The sequence below is a fragment of the Nicotiana sylvestris genome, chromosome 1 (genome assembly GCF_000393655.2).
Source record: "Nicotiana sylvestris chromosome 1, ASM39365v2, whole genome shotgun sequence".
Lineage (NCBI taxonomy): Eukaryota > Viridiplantae > Streptophyta > Magnoliopsida > Solanales > Solanaceae > Nicotiana > Nicotiana sylvestris.
Window position 1 is genome coordinate 131,896 of NC_091057.1, and position 21,033 is coordinate 152,928.

Below are 21,033 nucleotides of genomic sequence, written 5' to 3' on the forward strand. Positions count from 1 at the left end.
TGGTGAATCAAGTAATTGGTGGTCTTTTCTCTACTATTTTAATTTACTTTGATTTGATATATCTGAAATTTTATGAATGTTTGGTTCCATATTAAATGCTCTTTTTCTTTTCTTTTTTCTTACCTTTTTACACTCTTCACTACCCATATATCGACATTCATTCTTCTAGATGACATTTACTAGCTAGAATAAGTCATCGACTTGTAAAAATAATTAGCAATTTATTTATTTGAAATAAATCATCTTCCTATATATAAGACACATCTCTGAGTAAACTTTCTTTTTTATGAGGTAGAAAATGGTAATGAATCGAAAGATTATACAACTTTTGTTGGTTCTCTTTCTGTGCTTGATTTATGATGGGGTTCGAGGAACAAAGTTATCCGATGAACAAGAAGATCTAGAGTTGGAGATGCAACTAGAACGTCTAAATAAGCCTGCAATTAAAACGATTAAGGTACGTGTCTCAATAGTTAAATTGCCATAATTGTTTTTTGTAACTTGTTTTAGTGATTACATTTCTATTTTGTAACTTAATTTTGCCGTTTCTTTTTATTTTCGATTTTTAAGTTCTCCCGTTCTTTATTCAGTGTGTGCAGTTTTGAGATATTATTAATTACCTGTCTTGGAGATAATTGTTTCGTTTCTCAAATGCCTTTTCATTAAAATCGACATTCATTTCATACGCCCACTTTTTTAAGTATACATTGCTAATTAATTATACTCTTTGCCTCTTTGATATAATGAAATCATTAATATTTCAATTTTTTCATTAACAGACTGAATATAGCGATATATATGATTGTGTGGACTTCTACAAGCAACCTGCATTTGATCATCCATTATTGAAAAATCACAATTACCATCCTCAGGTTTGCCTCCAATATAATCAATTTTTATTTTCAGTTTTGACAATAAGTGATGATTATAAAAAGAAATTTTGGATGAGCAGATGAACTCGTTGTTTGTGAAAGAGAGCGATTCAACTATGTCGACAAGTAATAAGTTGCCAGGAATAAGATTAGCAGATGGAGGTTGTCCTGTTGGAACTGTTCCTATCAGAAGAACAACGAAAGAAGATCTTATTAGACATAAACTTTTGCCCCCACCAGAAGATATAATGGTCGACAGTCCACTTACCTATGTAAGATTGTGTTATTTTCAATTGACAAAGTTGGTTCCAATACAATTCATATTTCACTATATTTTATTGCTAGTTATAATTTATAAATAAAACATGCCAAAGATTCATTTGCTATCACAATTTAAATTCAGCTTTTTAATATAATATATCTTATATTCTTACCTTACTTTTGCACAGAGGGAAAACTCCATTGATTCGAAAAAAAGAAGATACAAACCTTTGCAAGGGTACAAGGTAAATATCATGATTTATCATATTTATTTAAATTATGTTTAAATTATTCCTAGCTTTTCGTGAAGAATTTTCAAATTTAAGTGATCCTATATATTTTTACTCCCTTCAGCTTGCAATCATTCATACAGCTGACAATCCAAATAACAAATTTGGAGGAGGCGCGATGACAACTAGTGTCTATAATCCTCATGTCGAAGATCAACAACATAGTGCATGTCGTTTGAAAATAATTAAAGGAACAAATATTATACAAGTTGGTTGGAGAGTAAGTCAAATGAGACTCTTCACTGGGAATTAGTTCTTTTCCTATCTACATATTTAAACAAAGAAAAGAGCTATAATTAACATTATTTCTTTTCTACTTTAGGTTGACCCAACCTTGTATGGTGACAACGCGACTAGGTTATACATACATTTCCAGGCAAGTTCCCAACTAGTATGATTAGTTAGCTTTTTATATATTTCATAATATCTTTGGAAAATGCCTAAAAATGTCACTCAACATTGAGAAATGGTCTATTCATGCCATCCTTTAAAAAATGCTCATTTCATGCCACTGCCGTTACACATTTGGCCCATCCATACCATTATTGACTAACGACTCAATTTTTATTTGGCCCATCCATGCCACTACCGTTAGTCAATAATGGCATGGATAGGCCAAATGTGTAACGGCCGTACCATGAAATGAGCATTTTTTTAACGGATGACATGGATAGACCATTTTGAAAGTTGAGTGGCATTTTTAGGTATTTTCTGTAATTTCTTTTGCTCCCTCAAACTTTTCTTTTCATACTTTCAGAATGGTACAAATGCTTGTTTCAACTTGTTATGTCCTGCCTTTGTACTTGTAAACCGAGAAGTAGTTATAGATGGAGCACTTAATCCCGTTTCACAACGTGGAGAGAAAATATTTGAGATGAGACTTTCAATAAATTGGGTAAGTTTTTTTTTTTTTATTCAAGCATAAAGCAATATCAATTTTTATTCGCTAACCATTTTTTATTTTTGAAAATAGGACCAAAATAAAGGAAATTGGTGGTTGTTCAGCACAGACACTAATATACCAATTGGTTTTTGGCCTCGTGAGGTGTTTGATGACTTTGACTATTTTGCAACAAGAGTAGAGTGGGGCGGAGTCGTATATAGTCCACCAGGAATACGTGAACCTTCCATGGGTTCAGGATTTTCTCCCATTAGAGACACTTTATATGACGCATTTTGCAGAAATATTACACTTTTAAGTGATAAGGGTGACAATATTAATGTAGGTCAATTGCCAATATATGCAAACGGCCCTAATTTATACAATGCTATAGATATTCCTAATGGTGGGGATTATTTCAAACATGTGATGGTTTATGGTGGACCTGGTGAGCACGCATGAGTCAAGGGTATTCAATATATATTATATGCCCATAAAATCTAATATTTTATTTATATAAATTTTTTGACAAAAGGTGGCCAATTGACCACCCTTAGAAGAGCATAGCTTCACCCCTGAGTGTTAAAGTAGGATCTATTGTTCATCAGAATTGTTTGGGTCGTAAATTAACAGTGCTAAACAATTCTCTCTACTGCAAAAGCCACTTTCGTTTCAATTTGATAAATACATGATTGAAACTGTGACTATTTTTCAATTACTCATGGTAAAATCTGGTTAATTTTGAATTTCGCGCCACTATCTTTGGGCCCGTTCGTAGTGTCTTGGAAGGAATTTAATTTGAAGCACATGAGGGAATTCAGACTTCACAATAGTTCCTTCTCAGACCTCTCGTCAATATTTAACCATTGTTTGAAAATTATTCAAAGTTTTACCGTTTTAATACGAAAATAAAGTTTTGAAAAAAAAAAATCTAATCGAAACACGGAAAACTCCAGGAAGTTTTACGAAATTTGAACACGTAGAATTCATACTCCAGAAAATATTCATAGAGTTAAAATATTTATCAGTTTGAGAAGGAGATAGTTCAAGATACTTCAAACTTTAAGACAGTGTCATGGAGTTTCGCTTGTATAAAAAAATAAAAGAAGATAAATATTTATAATTTAGAGGGTAAAATAGGTATTTGACAATCCAAAATTTGAAAAATCTTGTTGAGTGACCTTCTGAATGCAACAGACATAGTTCAGTGACTTTGTTGTTACAAACGAAAGAAAAGTGACTTTAGGAGATAATTTGAGATAGTTGACTGACCATTTGAGTAATTGACTCTTTAAAGTTTCGTAATTAAGGTAATTTCATGAATGGTGTCTGAAAAATAATAGGATAATTTCATAGGTGGTACCAGAGAAAATAATGGGTTAATTTAACTACGGAAAAGGGCCTAAAATGCCCCTTTACTATATGAAATAGGGCATCAAAGCCCTCCATTAAAAGTTGGCCCTTAAATGCCCTTGCCGTCTGAAAATGGGCTTAAAAATGCCCTTATCCACTAACGGAAGACATGTAAATCCACGTGGAATTACATTTGTCTATTTTAAAACGTAGAAGGACATTTTAGACCCTTTTTGGATTGTACAAGGTCATATACGAGTCAGTTATAGCAGTCAATTCTCAAGCACTTCACACCATATCAGTTTACTCACACACCTATTTTAGACCCTTCATTGATATCTGATATCTCCTACTAATTGGGTCACCTTGTCGATTTCGAGTTGGGTTCTAGTTTAGGTTTAATTATTTTTCATCTTTATCAGTTTGTTTTGGAGATTTCTCTAAGACAATGTCGCAAAGTTCGAGTAGCTTAAATAGGTCGATTTGGAGGTGTCGTTGTGGACTTGCTGCTAATTATTTCATGGTGTGGACTCCTTTAAATGCTGGGAGAAGATTTTTCAAGTGCCCTAAGCATGAGGTATGTAAATTTGTCGATTTGACTGTAATTTCTTTTTTTTTTTTTTGGTTTTAGGATGAAAAATATTCCTATTGGGAATGGCAAGATGAGGAGGTTCCTCCTAGAATTTCAAATCTTATGTGCAGCTTAAAGAAGAAGAAGGAAGCTCTAATCTGTGAAAGAAATGTACTCCAAAGAAAAGTTGCCGATCTTGAGAATGTTATGATGCTCGTCGATCATGGTGGAATAGAATCCTTGGAATTGGTAAGAAATGTTCTAATGAAGAAAGTGGTTGATTTAGAGTACTCAGCTCTGCGTGATGCTAAATGTCGGAAGAAGACGTGGATTTTCTTTTGTGTGATATTGGGATGTTTTGTTATGTTCTTTGCATTAAGGGGAAATGATATGCAATGGTAGTGTTATTGTGGCTTAATTGTTGTATGTAATGAAAATTTATGTTTTTGTGCAAAGATTCAATGAAGCCATTTCCATTCATTTGAATGTTTTTGTATATTATTGAGTTACTTGCTGTGATAATTAGTTTGTGTCTGTGATTGAATTATTTGCTGTGATAATTATAGCGTTGTTGATCTCAAATAGGTGTGTGAGTAAACTGATATGGTGTGAAGTGCTTGAGAATTGACTACTATAACTGATTCATATATGACCTTGTACAATCCGAAAAGGGTCTAAAATGTCCTTCTATGTTTTTAAATAGGCAAATGTAATTCCACGTGGATTTGCATGTCTTCCGTTAGTGGAGAAGGGCATTTTTTAGCCAATTTTTAGACGGCAAGGGCATTTAAGGGGCCAACTTTTAACGGAGGGCTTTGATGTCCTATTTCATATAGTAAAAGGGAATTTTAGGCCCTTTTTCCGATTTAACTAATTACTACTCCCTCCGGTTCACAATAAGTGTTCAATTTGCTTTTAGCAAGCCCATTAAGAAAATACTAAATTCTATAGAAAAATACCTACTATAACTAATCTACCCCTAATTAAACATTTAATGTGACGAGTAAGAATTTTTTTTAGGGATGTACATAGGGGTTATTTTGTAAAAATAAATTAATTTTTTTCTTGATTACATAATTGGACACTTATTTTGAACCAAAATAAAAAAACAAATTGGACAATTATTGAAACTGGAGGGAGTAACATTTAAAAGTTTCCAGCTCCATGACACTAGTGTCTTGATATTCGAAAAACTCATTGATGAGTTTCTAAAATTGGCTTCATGAACTTTTCTTTTCTAGAGGTCAATCAATATCCATTCAATAAAGAAATAAATCTTCAAAAATGGAAATATTTTTTCATTTTAGTTAAATAATCTCCTTGTGGTAATTAACCTCATTGCATTTGTTCACACTTTTCCCTCCACAAAAGGTAAGAGTATAAGAACATACAAGTATTAGGCAATCTTAATTTAATACCTCTACACGTCAAATCTTCTCTATATATTAATATTACTTAATCTCGATTAATTTGTTTAATAATTGAAAACACTTCAAATCCCAATAAGTATAAAATTTTCGTGATAGTAGCTAGAAATATTCAACCTCAAGAATATTGGTGAATCAAGTAAGTGGTAGTCTTTTTTCATACTATTTTAATTTTAATTTACTAATTTAGTTTGATATATATGAAATTTTATGAATGATTGGGTTCTATATAAGATGTTCTTTTTCTTTTTTTCTTATTTTCTACACTCTTCACTACCCACGTATTGGCGTTCATACTAGCTAGAGAATGCCCTTAAAGTTTTTATTCATTTAGCAATTTATGTATATGAAAGAAATCATATCCTTCATATACACATTTAACAGCGAACCTTCTTTTTTATGATGTAGAAAATGATAATGAATCGAAAAATTATAGAACAATTTTTGTTTATGCTCTATCTATGCTCGAGCTATGACGGGGTTCGAGGAAGAAAGTTACCCAATCAAGACAAGTTAGAGTTGGAGAAGCGCCTGAAACTTCTAAATAAACCTGCAATTAAAACGATTAAGGTACGTGTTTCAATAGCTTATTTTTTGTGACTATCTTTGTATTTTGTGGCGTATTCTTTCCTTTTCTTTTTATTTTTTGTTTAAGTTTTCTCGTTCTTTTTGAATTTCTGATATCTCTGTTACCATTAACCTAACTTACTTGGAGATAATTGTTTCGTTTTCTCAAATGACCTTTTCATTAACTTTAAATTCATACCGTAAGCCCACTTTGTATGTTTACACTGCTAGTTATACTCTTTGCTTCTTTGGTATAATGTAAATCATTTATATTTCGATTTTTTCATCAACAGACTAAATTTGGAGATATATATGATTGTGTGGACTTCTACAAACAACCTGCATTTGATCATCTATTACTGAAAAATCACAATTACCATCCTCAGGTTTACCTCCACTATATACTCCTGCAATCAATTTTTGTTTTTAATTCTGAAAATAAGTGATGAATTATAAAAAGAAATTTTGGATGAGCAGATGAAACCATCTTTGTTTGTGAAAGAGAGCGATTCAACTATGTCAACAAGTAATAAGCTGTCAGGAATAGAATTACCAGACGGAGGTTGTCCTGTTGGAACTGTTCCAATAAGAAGAACAACCAAAGAAGATCTTATTAGACATAAACTTATGCCACCAGCAGAAAATGTCATGGTCGACAGTCCACTTACTCATGTAAGATTATGTTATTTTCAATATTTCATGGCGGATGTAGGCCATGATCGTACAGTCCGAATCCTAGACTTGCCTCTGATTGTCATTGATAATTTATAACTTATAAACATGAAAGATTCGTTGCGCCTATCACGCACTAAATTAAATTTAAATTTCTAATATAACATCTTGTATAATATTAATTTACTTGTGCACAGAGGGAAAACTCCATTGATTCAAAAAGAAGAAGATACAAACCTTTGCAAGGGTACAAGGTACGTAATCATACTTATTCAGATTAAATTATTTTGTTTTATTTTATTGTTTTTGTATTTTAGTTTTGAGATGGATATCTCATGTCTATGTGGAATTTTCTAAATCATATTGTTGTTTATTCTCTTCAGATTGCGACTGTTCATACTGATGACGATAATCCAAACAACAAATTTGGAGGAGCTTCCATGGCAGCAGCCGTATATAATCCTCATGTCGAAGGTCAACAACATAGTGCATGTCGATTAAAAATTATTAAAGGGTCAAATATTCTACAAGCTGGTTGGAGAGTAAGTCAAATCAATTATGTACATCTTATCCTGTAAACATAAACATATTTTCATGTATTTTATTTGATAAATTTAACATTAATTCATATGATGCCTCAATTAGAGGCGGAGCCAGAGTGTCGAGAGTGGGTTCGGCCGAACCCAGTAGCTTTTATTTGAACTCTATATTTATCTTAAAATTTTTATTGAATATGTATAAATTATTAATTTAGAACCTAGTAACTTAAGACGACTAAAATTCCGAACCCATAAAATTGGAATCCTGGCTCCGCCTCTGGCCTCAATCACCTTCAAAAAGAATTAAGAAATATGAACTGTATACTTGTGGTACAGTGGTAGGCTAGGAGGTAGTCGAACATTTTTCTACTTTCGTACTGGGGGTGAGGCTAGTTTGATATGGTTGGTCTTAGACGGCTCCTAGTTAATGTTGTATTCACACTATCCTTCAATTTTTCATAACACCGAGCCTTATTTACTGGTTATTGTTATTACGTTTCATCTATTTTATTGTGATGTTGTTATTATTGCTATTATTTTTGTTGATGGTACTGATATATTGTCTCTTCTCATCTTTTCCATCTTCTTAAGCCGAGGTCTATCGAAAACGGCCTCTCTACTCCATCAGGGTAGGGTAAGGTTTGTGTACACAGAGGCGGAGCCGGGACTTGATTCTTATGGGTTGAGGATTCTAGTTTGTTGAAGTTACTGGGTTCTAACTTAATATTTTTTACATATTCAACGAATTTTTAAGATAAATATAAGATTTGGATCAAAATTACTGGGTTCGGCCGAACCCGCAGCCGAAGAGCTACCTCCGCCTCTGTGTGTACTCACTACCCTTCCCAAACCCCACTTGTGAGATTTTACTGGGTCGTTGTTGTTTAACCTTATACTTGTAAAATACAAGGTAATAACTCGAAAAGTGAGTTAATTACAACTCAATTCTCACATATCTATCCTTTTTCTTTGCTTCAGGTTGACCCTACTCTTTATGGCGACAATAATACTAGGTTATACATACATTTCGACGTAAGTCTCCCATTACTAGTAAGATCAGTTAGCTTCTTATATTATAAGTTTTTTGGTCCCTTAAATGTTGATTTTCATTTTTTTTTTCAGGATGGTACAAATTCTTGTTTCAATTTGTTATGTCCTGCTTTTGTACTTATAAATACAGAAATAGCGGTAGATTCAGTAATTTCTCCCGTTTCACAACCTGGAGTGAAGACATATGACCTGGCTTTTTACTTAAATTGGGTAACTTTATTTTCCATATATATGTTGTACCTTCAAGCACAAATAACTTTATTTATTAACCATTTTGTTTTCTATTGAAAACAGGACCTAAACAATGGAAATTGGTGGTTTTTTATTACAAACACTCATACACCAATTGGTTTTTGGCCTCAAGAGGTGTTTGATGATTTTGTGTATTTTGCAACAAGAGTTGAATTTGGCGGAGTGGTATATAGTCCACCTGGAATACTTGAACCGCCCATGGGTTCAGGCTCTTTCCCTGTAGGAAACACTACGCGTGATGGATATTGTAGAAATATTACAATTTTAAGCGATAAAGACGAAAATATAGACATAGGTAAATTGACAACACATGTAGATAGTCCTAATTTATACAACGCCGTAGATGTTGAAAATGCTGGGGGTGATTGGAAACATATGGTTTTGTATGGTGGACCTGGTGGCTGGTGACAAGACACAAATTTAAGCCTTGTCCAATTCTATTATAATTTGTTTAATTTCTCTAAGTAATAGTATAAGAATAATGCACCAATTTATCTGTTTTTTTCCTTCTGTTATTTGAGAAGTCTATCTAAGATTCCACTATATCGCGATTCCATCACCTCAAACTTAAACAAATTAAATTGTATGATTAGAACTAATCGCACCTCAAATCTTGAAGAAATCCTCATTTTAGGTGATGTCTGTTTAGTACAGAGATTTAAAGAGGAAATGACAAAATTTAAGATACGGTTCATGACCTGAGAAAAACAGATATTTTCTATTGAGTAAAAAATGAAAATATGTCTTTACAAGAATGAGAAGGGAACTTATAAATAGGGTCTTGACCGGTGACCCAATTACAAAGCAATACAATATGGGCCAATTCTAAATTATAACAATAGCCTAAAGATAGCATCAGTCATTATCTAATACTCTAATAGCCTCCCCTCAAGTTGGAGGTTGAAAATGATGAGCAGGTCCAGGAAGGGCTTGGTAAGAATATCAGCAACTTTAGCATCACTAGATACATGACCCAAGCTAATTTGCCCATCACCAATCTTGCCTCTGACGAAATGACAATCCAGCTCTATATGCTTAGTCCGCTCATGAAAAAACTGGATTGTGGGCAATGTGCAAAGCTGCATAGTTGTCACAATACAAAGGATGGGGAGAAGAAGAAGGAAGACCAAAATCATAAAACAATTTTGAAAGCCAAGTAACCTCAATTGTAGCTTTACTCATGGCCATGTACTCAGCTTCAGCAGAAGAAAGAGAGATCACAAGTTGCTTCTTGGATTTCCGGCTCACCAAACAATCACCAAGAAAAACACAAAAACCAGTTGCAGATCTTCTATTATCAGCACAAGAAGCCCAATCACTACCACAATATACTTTTAAAGAAAGGTCAGAAGAATTACGGAAGAATAGCCCAAAGTCAGAAGTCCTTTTCAAATACCTCAAGAGATGTAAAACAGCTTGCATATGAGGAACACAAGGAGTTTACAAGAACTGGCTAAGATGTTGACATGCAAAACTGATATCGGGCCTTGTGTGTGTTAAGAAATTTAACTTGCCTGGTAACGCCCAACTATGCCTTATAAAAAAGACTAAGCAGTCGTTACAAATATAATCCGGTTTACAAGTCTGGAGTCGAATCCCACAGAGAAATAAGGCTTAGCTACAGTTGTTCACTATCACCAAGAATACAAACTTGAACAATTCCTAACTTATAGATATTAAGATTCTTGTGTTTAACTAACTAACTAATAAATTAAAATAATAAATTAACACTAAAGATACTACAGGTTGGAGAAAAGATTAAAGAGATCTAGATTTATGATTTCCCCAATCGTCGGAATCCTTCCCGCTATATCTTCTATAATTTCGCCTAAGTATTCTCTAGCGATCATGAGCGCTCTGCGTATTGTAATTCTCTTCCGAGTAATTACGATAATTTACTAGATACTCTCCCGAGTTACGCTAGCTGGCTTTAATTTATATCTCACTTAGATCGCACCCAAGGTTTCGTTATCCCTAATCCCACCTTTAAACCATAGGTTATTGATTCCTCACATACGTCAGGAGTGATGTTGTTCAACAACTACCTAAATATGCACTCTCTCCCGAGTAATACATATTAAATAGGTACAATTAATTGAGGGCCTTTCAATCAACCACAAGAATAATATAGTTGAACAAATAAAGAAAATATTACGGCTCAATTATATAAAAACATAACAATAATTCATCCTACAAAAAAGGTTCCATCAAAACCCTAGATAACAAATTAGCTATTCATAATAGTATGTAAAACTAAAATACTAAAAATCATAACCAACAATGAAAAATAGGAAGAGGAAGAAAAAACTCATAAAAGAATTCCCCGCCTTGCTTCTATTGTGTCTCTGTCTCCTTAGGTCGAATATGTGTCAAAAGTATGTCCAACCTCCTCAAAATACCATTTTTTTCATGTATATATACCAAGTAGGGTTGGGCCCAAATAATTATACCTTCTCTTAGACGAAAAAAATACTTTTTCCGGATTTGACTAGCGCGGCCGCGCATATTGCCCAGTGTTCTGCCTGACGAGTGCGGCCTGAGCGTGACTGCGCTATTGACGCGCACTAAACATTAATTCATATGATGCCTCAATTAGAGACGGAGCTAGAGTGTCGAGAGTGGGTTCGGCCGAACCCAGTAGCTTTTATTTGAACCCTATATTTATCTTAAAATTTTTATTGAATATGTATAAATTATTAATTAGAACCCAGTAACTTAAGACGACTAAAATTCCGAACCCATAAAATTGGAATCATGGCTCCGCCTCTGGCCTCAATCACCTTCAAAAAGAATTAAGAAATATGAATTGTATACTTCTGGTACAGTGGTAGGCTAGGAGGTAGTCGAACATTTTTCTACTTTCGTACTGGGGGTGAGGCTAGTTTGATATGGTTGGTCTTAGATGGCTCCTGGTTAATGTTGTATTCACACTATCCTTCAATTTTTCAAAACACTGAGCCTTATTTAATGGTTATTGTTATTACATTTCATCTATTTTATTGTGATGTTGTTATTATTAGTATGATTTTTGTTGATGGTACTGATATATTGTCTCTTCTCGTCTTTTCCATCTTCTTAAGCCGAGGTCTATCGAAAACGGCCTCTCTACTCCATCGGGGTAGGGTAAGGTCTGTGTAGACACTACCCTTCCCAAACCCCACTTGTGAGATTTTACTCGGTCGTTATTGTTGAACCGTATACTTGTAAATTACAAGGTAATAACTCGAAAAGTGAGTTAATTACAACTCAATTCTCACATATCTATCCTTTTTCTTTGCTTCAGGTTGACCCTACTCTGTACGGCGACAATAATACTAGGTTATACATACATTTCGACGTAAGTCTCCAATTACTAGTAAGATCAGTTAGCTTCTTATATATACTATATTATAAGTTTTTTGGTCCCTTAAATGTAGATTTTCATTTTTTTTTTCAGGATGTTACAAATTCTTGTTTCAATTTGTTATGCCCTGCTTTTGTACTTATAAATACAGAAATAGCGGTAGATTCAATAATTTCTCCCGTTTCACAACCTGGAGTGAAGACATATGACCTGGGTTTTTACTTAAATTGGGTAACTTTTTTTTCCTTATGTTGTACCTTCAAGTAGAGAAGCACAAATACAACAGAAATTTTTTATTTATTAACCATTTTTTTTTCTATTGAAAACAGGACTTAAACAATGGAAATTGGTGGTTATTTATTACAAACACTCATACACCAATTGGTTTTTGGCCTCAAGTGGTGTTTGATGATTTTACGTATTTTGCAACAAGAATTGAATTTGGCGGAGTGGTATATAGTCCACCTGGAATACTTGAACCGCCCATGTATAGGAAACACTACGCGTGATGGATATTGCAGAAATATTACAATTTTAAACGATAAAGGCTAAAATATAGACATAGGTAAATTGACAACACATGTAGATAGTCCTAATGTATACAACGCCGTAGATGTTGAAAATGTTGGGGGTGATTGGAAACATATGGTTTTGTATGGTGGACCTGGTGGCTGGTGACAAGGCACAAATTTAAGCCTTGTCCAATTCTATTCTAATTTGTTTAATTTCTCTAAGTAATAGTATAAGAATAATGCAGCAATTTATCTGTTTTTTTCTCCTTCAGTTATTTGAGAAGTCTATCTAAACACAAAATAAACACTTCTTCTAAAGTACAAACATCTAAACTCTCTCTGTATGAGAGCAGTCCTCTTGTTTTCATAACAAGTTTTCTTTAGTAACTAGAGTTCTCGCTTTCTACATCCGCTATTGGCGACTATGGCTTCTACACGCCCCACTGGCGGTAGCCCTCCGTGGGAGGAAATGTCCAGCTTAAATCTCGGCGACTCAAAAATTGATTTAGACTATGGAGACGATGCAGACCTAGCCAGCCAGAGCTTGCATGACGATACCACGCAATGGTGTATTGTAGCCCTGGTGCTTACCGCTAGGTCATAAATCCTAAGTTCTCTAAGGATGCATTGGCAAAGGCTATCCGGCCAATGGAATGTATGGTGGTGAAAGAACTAGGTAACAATGCTTTTGCTTTCCAATTCTTCGATGAAATGGACTATACTAGGACTCTAAAAGACAGACCATGGAACTTTGAACAATGCCCGATCATTATGAAGCCCCTTCCGCCAGGACAAAACCCAAGATATGTTTAATTTCACAAAACTAGAAATCTGGATCCAAATACATGATCTGGTGGGCGCTCTCCGATCAGAGAGAGTGGTTAAGGATATTGGCAATACACTCGGGGAATTCCAGTATGCTGACCCAAAAAATCACGATTCCATTTGCAGAGACTACATGCGCGTTAGGGTTCAAATTGACGTCCGAAACCTTCTGAAAAAGACAATGAATATCCGTCGACCTAGGGGTTCCTGTATACAAGTCTCATTCAGTATGAACAACTAGGAATCTTCTGCTTTTACTATGGTATTCTCGGACATACTGATAAGTTTTTCCGTAAACTATGGCAAAATCGTGGACAGACTACTGAACCATTTGCATATGGTCCTTGGCTACGAGCAGAGAGGAGGTCGGTGGTCATGGCTGGAGCATAGTGGTTGAAGCCATAGAATTGGGCGGAGGAGAGAAACATGATGGATAAGGAAACCCCGATTTCATCGAGGGAGAGAGAAAATCAGGGAGCGAGAATGGGGAAGGGAGTGATCCTGTCCTAAAAAATAGGGGAGGGAATTTCGCAAATTTTAGAAAAGAGGGTGTAGGGAATGGTAACGTGGGGGAACAAATGACGGAAAATGTGGGGATGGGGTCTAAAAAAGAGAGGGTACAATTTGTGAAAATGGAGAGTGAAAATCTTGGGTTGGTTAGGGTAACGGAGATTAGGAATGGAAAGGCAATATGTGTGAAGGATGGTACAGTCTGTCCAATGGATAAAAAGAGAAAATTAGAAAGAAAGGGTGCGATGGTAATATACGAGAATCCAAAAAACGGATTCGAGGCGGGTCCTGGTTCCCAGGCCCGCCAGGACCAATGAGTTCAATAATTTGGAATTGTCGTAGGATTGGTGTCACGGGGGCGAGTTTAGTCAGTCAAAACTCACACTCGCGCGGCAGTCAAGTCGTACACTTGACTCAGCCTTTTCCCAAAATACTTAGCCAATTTTCGGCAAGTTTGGCCTTAAACGAAATTTAGACAGCAATTCAATAAGAACACACACATATACGGAAAAATCCCAACCTTTGCATTAATGTGGAAAATATACAAAAGACCCTCACTTTGCTATGAACACAGTCCGCTCACAGCCCACTTTTTGACATAGAACACAAGTCGTTCTTGTCAACACTAAGATCTGCCCAAGCCAAACCTTAGCCCCTTTTTGAAACAACTGAAACCCTCACGTTTCACTCTTGTTTCCCACTTAGAATTTCTCACGAAATTCCCCACATTCACTCCTTTTTTCTGCCTAAGTCACAAAGGTCCTATTTATAGAATATAGGCAGCCCTTAGACTTGGCAGCACATGACACTTGTTGTCTACAGCTTTTGCCACTTGTCGGACTAAGACTAATTCTGCTCCTAACATGTAGTTGACATCCCCAACTACTTAGGACACATTATACACGAAATGGGGACATTATACAAGCATGATCAGATCATGGGACAAAGAGGTTATGACAAGGTAACCGCCAACTACTTTCCATGTGCATTGCATGTGCCATTCTTCACTTGGCCAGCTGATTCGTGCCCAAGGCTGGCATTGCGCCCAGCCTTGGCACATCTTGACATTGCTTCCGCGCCAATGCCTTGCCCGCATCCGCTGCCTGTGATTTTGCCGCACATGCCCGACGCCGCTGCCGCCCGCACACTGTCTTGGCCCAAATCTGCCTTGCTCATGTCAACCTTCATTTCCCTCGTGCCATTGCTTGTATTTTCCTTCACATAGCTTTGCCTTAGCTATTGAAAGCCTTTTCCATCATCCCGCATTTCCGTCTTGTCTTAGCTTAGCCCGAACTTAGCTGCCACAACCCAAAGTGCCATGCCCCTGACTTTGGCGCGCATGCCGTGCCATGCCGCCCTAACATTGCCCACACAGCTTTGTCAAGCCTTTGCCAAGCGCACCTTGCCTGTCCCAAGGTCTTGGCCCATACTTGCCTACAACAGCCCTCAATGACAATGTCTTGTCCGTCTTCCACTCGCCACACTGTTTTGCCCGCACATAGGCCAATGACAAGGCCATCACGCCCAAATCCTTGCCACAACCGTGCCACGCCCGATGACAAAAAGTCAGGCCCTAACAAACCACCCGCACCTTTTGAAATCGACGTCCTCGTCGAGCCGTCTTTAATGAAGCAGCCCCAAGGGGTTGTTAACATACACCGCCCCTGGTGCTTCATTTCCACCTGCCACAATGGCATTTGCTTCCGCCACTTGTTCCTGTTTCTCTGCAGCCAGCATAGCATTCACCCTAGCCTGCACCGGACAGTCCTTTTTCAAGTGCGGTCCACCACAAGTGAAGCAGCCTTTGAACTTGCCGCTCCTTTCTTTGCCGTTGTGATTCTCTTGTCTCACATTCTTGGCAAAGCCCTCATCTTCGGCAGCTTGCCCCTTCCCTCTTTTCTTCCATTCCTTAGCTTTCCCGTCAGCCTTTGAATGCGAAGTTCCAGCAGGGTTATCACCTATATTTAGGTCAGCCAACGCATCTGCCGCCGCAATGGCAGTAGAAAGGCATTGAACATTCTGCCTTCTCAACTCCAATTGCGCCCAACCCTTCAACCCGCTCATGAAGTAATGCAGCTTATCTTCCTCTGCCATATTACTTACATTGAGCATCAAGGATGAAAATTCCTTGACATACTCCGCCACTGTACCACTTTGCTTCAAGCGACGAAGTCCATCTCGTGCCAACCACGACGAATTAGTTGGAAGGAATTGGGATTTTAATTCCTTCTTCAGCATCTCCCAAGTTCCAATCTTGGGCAGTCCAGTACTTTCCGTTTCTGCCATTCGTGTGCGCCACCACACCTTTGCATCACCAGTCAAATACATTGGTGTGATTATCACCTTGTCTTCATCCGCAACACGTGCAGCCTGGAAATACTGCTCCATATCCCACAAGAAATTTTCCAGTTCTTTGGCACTTCTTGCACCCCCATATGCCTTTGGCTCCGGAATCCTCAACTTAGTGCGTTCATCACTTCTAGGGACAACAGTTTGCAATTCCCTCCGAAGTTGAACCACTTCCTCGCGCAGTTCTTCCTTCTCTTGGCGTACCAAGGCCATTTCTGCCAGCGTTGTCTCGTGTCTCGCTGCATAATCTGCCTCTAACTGTGCCATTCTTGCAAGAACAGAAGAATCGCCATTTGCCTCAAGAGCCTGCCCAACGAGTGCTTCCAACTGCTCTATCCTTTGACGCAGTTCCGCATTTGTGCCACCAGCCATGTTCTCAAATAGCCCCACGAATTCTGCCACCGATCGTCTTGCCACTGCCACGAACTAAACCTGGCTCTGATACCAGTTGTCACGGGGGTGATTTTAGTCAGTCAAAACTCACACCCGCGCGGCAGTCAAGTCGTACACTTGACTCAGCCTTTCCCAAATACTTAGCCAATTTTCGCGCACCTTTGGCCTTAAACGAAATTTAGACAGCAATTCAATAAGAACACACACATATACGGGAAAATCCCAACCTTTGCATTAATGTGGAAAATATACAAAGGACCCTCACTTTGCTATGAACACAGTCCGCTCACAGCCCACTTTTGACAAAGAACACAAGTCGTTCTTGTCAACACTAAGATCTGCCCATGCCAAACCTTAGCCCCTTTTTGAAACAACTGAAACCCTCACGTTTCACTCTTGTTTCCCACTTAGAATTTCTCACGAAATTCCCCACATTCACTCTCTTTACCTCTGCCTAAGTCACAAAGGTCCTATTTATAGAATATAGGCAGCCCTTAGACTTGGCAGCACATGACACTTGTTGTCTACAGCTTTTGCCACTTGTCGGACTAAGACTAATTCTGCTCCTAACATGTAGTTGACATCCCCAACTACTTAGGACACATTATACACGAAATGGGGACATTATACAAGCATGATCAGATCATGGGACAAAGAGGTTATGACAAGGTAACCGCCAACTACTTTCCATGTGCATTGCATGTGCCATTCTTCACTTGGCCAGCTGATTCGTGCCCAAGGCTGGCATTGCGCCCAGCCTTGGCACATCTTGACATTGCTTCCGCGCCAATGCCTTGCCCGCATCCGCTGCCTGTGATTTTGCCGCACATGCCCGACGCCGCTGCCGCCCGCACACTGTCTTGGCCCAAATCTGCCTTGCTCATGTCAACCTTCATTTCCCTCGTGCCATTGCTTGTATTTTCCTTCACATAGCTTTGCCTTAGCTATTGAAAGCCTTTTCCATCATCCCGCATTTCCGTCTTGTCTTAGCTTAGCCCGAACTTAGCTGCCACAACCCAAAGTGCCATGCCCCTGACTTTGGCGCGCATGCCGTGCCATGCCGCCCTAACATTGCCCACACAGCTTTGTCAAGCCTTTGCCAAGCGCACCTTGCCTGTCCCAAGGTCTTGGCCCATACTTGCCTACAACAGCCCTCAATGACAATGTCTTGTCCGTCTTCCGCATGATCGTTTTGCCCGCACATGGGCCAATGACAAGGCCATCACGCCCAAATCCTTGCCACAGCCGTGCCACGCCCGATGACAAAAAGTCAGGCCCTAACAATTGGGAACCCATGTACAGTTTCAAAACTGAAGGACTTTGTCCTTGATAAGTAGCCCAATTTGTTTTTTTTGCAAGAAACTAAAGTTCTGGCTTCGAAGGTTGAATCAGTTCGAGTGGAATTGGGGTTTGAGGGACTCCTAGCAGTTGACTCAGTAGGACTCAGTGGTTGTGTTGTACTAGTTTGGAAAGAGAAAGGCATGTGCACCGTTCTTGGATACAGAACTAACTTTATTGACGTCAAAGTTGAAATTGTTGGCCTTCCATGCTATCGATTCACAGGCTTCTATGGTCTTCCTGGTTCACACCAACGAAGACAATCATGGAATATCATGCAAACACTTAAGAATACTTCTTCTCTACCATGGTGTATTGGAGGAGACTTTAATGATATCCTCTCTTTTGGAGATAAAATGGGACGGATTCAACAACCAGTTTGGCGTGTGGATGGCTTTCGGCAAATCGTCGAGGAATGTGAACTAAGAGACTTGGGGTTTACGGGTAATCGTTTCGCCTGGGAGAGTCACAGGAATACAAGAAATTTGTTCTGTGAACGACTAGATCGTGTTTTGACCACATCTCAGTGGGTCTTCCTATTTCCAAAGGCGCAGGTCCATCATGTTGAGGCAGCGAATAGTGATCACTCCACTCTGTTCTTAACACTAGGGGTGAGTGTTATTCGATATGCCTTTTAGATTCGAGAATGCTTGGCTCAAAGAGATTGACATAGAAGAGGCAGTTTTGGAGGCGTGGTCATGCGGCAGAGAAAAGCCAATTGGCAATCGCATTGCAATTTGTGGAAACTTTCTAAAGGAATAGGGGGAAAATAAGAAAGACAAATTCCGCACTAAGCTAGAACAATGTAAGAATCAGATGTATAAGTTCAGAGATTGCAATAACCCGGAGCATGCGCAACTGTATACCGCAGCTAAAGATGCTTACTTACAGATTTCTAAGCAGGAAGACATGTATTGGCGCCAACGTGTAAAGAAACACTGGTTACACGATGGTAATCTTAATACACGCTACTTTCATAACATGGCTTCAGTAAGGAGAAGGAAAAATTTACTGGTGCAACTTAAGCATAATGATGGAAAATGGGTTGGATGGGATAACGGACTCAAAAATCTGACTATCACCTTCTATACGAATCTGTTTTCATCCAATCAAGGGAGTATGCACGAGATCCTGGAGATGGTTGAATGTAGAGTTAAGGAAGAACATAATATCTAGCTTAAAAGGCCATTTACTAGAGAGGAAGTTAAGACAGCAACCTTCGATATGCACCCTGATAAGGCACCGGGATCGGACAGATTGAATCCGGGGTTCTATCGCTCGTTCTGGTCTATCATGGGCAAAGATGTTAGTGACGCAGTTCTAGTGACTCTTAACCACAATATGCCAACTCTGAGAGGAAACCTCACTAATATTATCTTAATTCCAAAGAAGAAGATTCCTGAGAACATCACAGATTTACGCCCTATATCCTTATGTAATGTGATTGACAGGATCGCATGCAAAACCATGGCCAATCGAATGAGAAAGTTTATGAATGTAGCAATTACGGAGGTCCAAAGTGCCTTCATCCCTGGAAGATTTATTCGGACAATGCAATGATTTCTCTTGAAACGATGCACTACTTGAAACTCAAAACACAGAGGAAAAAAGGATATGTGGCTTTAAGGCAGCATCTGTTTCACACCTATTTTTTACGGACGACGCCTTGCACTTTTCTCAGGCAGAGATTGGTGAGGCAAATATCATTAAACTCTACCTTGATAGCTATCAGAAGGCTTTTGGACAATAGGTCAATTTGCAAAAATCTGATTTATACTTTAGTCAGAATACATTGAAAGATATAAAGATAGCGATAAAACATGCGCTTGGAGTGAAAGAGATTGCTACCTCGAGCAAATATCTCGGATTACCATCCATTGTGGGTAGAAAAAAGAAGGACATCTTCCAATATGTATTAGATAAAGTTTGGAAAAAAATGCAAAGGTGGAAGCAAAAGTACTTCTTTAGAGCTGGTAAGGAAATCCTACTGAAAACAGTGGTGCAAGCTATCCCAAATTATGTTATGATGCTATTTCTTGTCCCAACAAGAACTTGTGACTCAATTGAGAAAGCAATGAATGGGTTCTGGTGGCGTGGAAAAGGTGGTGACCCTCGGGGAATGAGATGTATGGCATGGAAAGGGCTATGTAAACGAAAAGAAGACGGAGGATTGGTATTTCGAGAGGTGCAGGATTTTAATTTGGCTATGCTAGCAAAAACAGCATGGAGTTTGTTGACACGACCGGAGGCACTAGTGAGCCGAATATACAAAGCTCGATACTTCCCTACAGGAGATTTTCTTTCAGTAACAGTGGGAAATAACCCCAGTTATGTTTGGCGCTCATTATGCGTGGGGTTACAGGTCTTACAAGGGGGCTGTGTTAGGCGTATAGGAGATGGACGTACAATAAAAATATTCCATACTCCATGGCTACCATCCGACCAATTGCAAGTTATTCAAAGTGTGAGCAATAATGGGATTGAGGAGATGGTCGTGTCAGAATTAATATGTGAGGAGACTCGAACATGGAGAGAAGTGAAGCCGGAGACAATTTTTAATGCACAGGAGATTGAACTAATACAAAAAATACCACTAAGCTCGACCTGACAGCCGGATAAATAGATGTGGTTGTTATGATAAAGTCGGACATGAAATTGAGGCAAGTCGCCGACAACTTTGGCAATCATTGTGGCAGTTGCGAACCCCACCAAAGATAAAAAAGTTTATGTGGAGAACGATGAACAACGTGCTCCCAATATGTGATAACTTGACCTGACGACATGTGATGAATAATGCAACTTGTCAATTGTGTTGGCAGCACCCCGAAACCATCAAGCACTGCCTCCTTAATTGCACCATGGCTAAGGCATGCTGGCTGCAATCTCACATGGGATGGACAGAAACAACTTTGAATATGGAGCAGTGGTTTAACAAGCTTAATCATACATTGAACAAGAAGGAGATTGAAGAAGCAATCATGATATGCTGGGAGATTTGGAACTATAAAAATGGTGTAATCTGGAACCAA

At 38.1% G+C, this 21,033-nt stretch overlaps 5 protein-coding genes and 1 long non-coding RNA gene across 6 annotated transcripts; 4 read left to right on the forward strand and 2 right to left on the reverse strand.

Annotated features, from left to right (window-relative positions):
* Positions 1–298: 298 nt before the first annotated feature.
* Positions 299–7,342, forward strand: LOC104216033 (uncharacterized; the record flags this gene model as incomplete). Its single annotated transcript, XM_009765992.2, has 15 exons — positions 299–457; positions 780–872; positions 953–1,144; positions 1,322–1,378; positions 1,488–1,643; positions 1,746–1,799; positions 2,181–2,318; positions 2,397–2,751; positions 4,079–4,233; positions 4,288–4,476; positions 6,063–6,224; positions 6,515–6,607; positions 6,699–6,893; positions 7,091–7,147; positions 7,277–7,342. Coding segments are annotated over exons 1-15 (2,121 nt in total), but the record flags the coding sequence as incomplete, so codon positions are not given.
* A 16-nt stretch (positions 7,343–7,358) lies between these two features.
* Positions 7,359–8,640, forward strand: LOC138881357 (uncharacterized). Its single transcript, XR_011403391.1, has 3 exons — positions 7,359–7,435; positions 8,411–8,464; positions 8,555–8,640. It is a non-coding gene; the product is annotated as an uncharacterized lncRNA (long non-coding RNA).
* A 1,138-nt stretch (positions 8,641–9,778) lies between these two features.
* Positions 9,779–10,156, reverse strand: LOC138881500 (uncharacterized mitochondrial protein AtMg00810-like). The gene has a single exon (XM_070161734.1). It carries the CDS (start codon positions 10,154–10,156, stop codon positions 9,779–9,781), a length of 378 nt encoding a protein of 125 aa, XP_070017835.1.
* Positions 10,157–15,547: 5,391 nt separating this feature from the next.
* LOC138881507 (uncharacterized) lies at positions 15,548–16,645 on the reverse strand. Its single transcript, XM_070161741.1, has one exon. The coding sequence runs from the start codon at positions 16,643–16,645 to the stop codon at positions 15,548–15,550; it is 1,098 nt and encodes a 365-aa protein (XP_070017842.1).
* A 636-nt stretch (positions 16,646–17,281) lies between these two features.
* Positions 17,282–18,642, forward strand: LOC138881514 (uncharacterized). Its single transcript, XM_070161748.1, has 2 exons — positions 17,282–17,335; positions 18,049–18,642. Exons 1-2 carry the CDS (start codon positions 17,282–17,284, stop codon positions 18,640–18,642), a joined length of 648 nt encoding a protein of 215 aa, XP_070017849.1.
* A 1,298-nt stretch (positions 18,643–19,940) lies between these two features.
* Positions 19,941–20,612, forward strand: LOC104221303 (uncharacterized mitochondrial protein AtMg00310-like). Its single transcript, XM_009772337.2, has one exon. It carries the CDS (start codon positions 19,941–19,943, stop codon positions 20,610–20,612), a length of 672 nt encoding a protein of 223 aa, XP_009770639.2.
* The last annotated feature ends 421 nt before the right edge of the window (positions 20,613–21,033 follow it).

What these genes read in the sequence shown, in the direction of transcription:
- LOC138881507 (XM_070161741.1), bottom strand. Translation starts at nt 16,645, where the DNA reads ATGGCTGGTGGCACAAATGCGGAACTGCGTCAAAGGATAGAGCAGTTG.
- LOC138881514 (XM_070161748.1), top strand. Translation starts at nt 17,282, where the DNA reads ATGGGGACATTATACAAGCATGATCAGATCATGGGACAAAGAGGTTAT. An exon ending in GACAAAGAGGTTATGACAAG is followed by an intron (nt 17,336 to 18,048) that starts GTAACCGCCAAC and finishes CTGGCTTCGAAG; the next exon opens with GTTGAATCAGTTCGAGTGGA.
- LOC138881500 (XM_070161734.1), bottom strand. Translation starts at nt 10,156, where the DNA reads ATGCAAGCTGTTTTACATCTCTTGAGGTATTTGAAAAGGACTTCTGAC.
- LOC104221303 (XM_009772337.2), top strand. Translation starts at nt 19,941, where the DNA reads ATGCAAAGGTGGAAGCAAAAGTACTTCTTTAGAGCTGGTAAGGAAATC.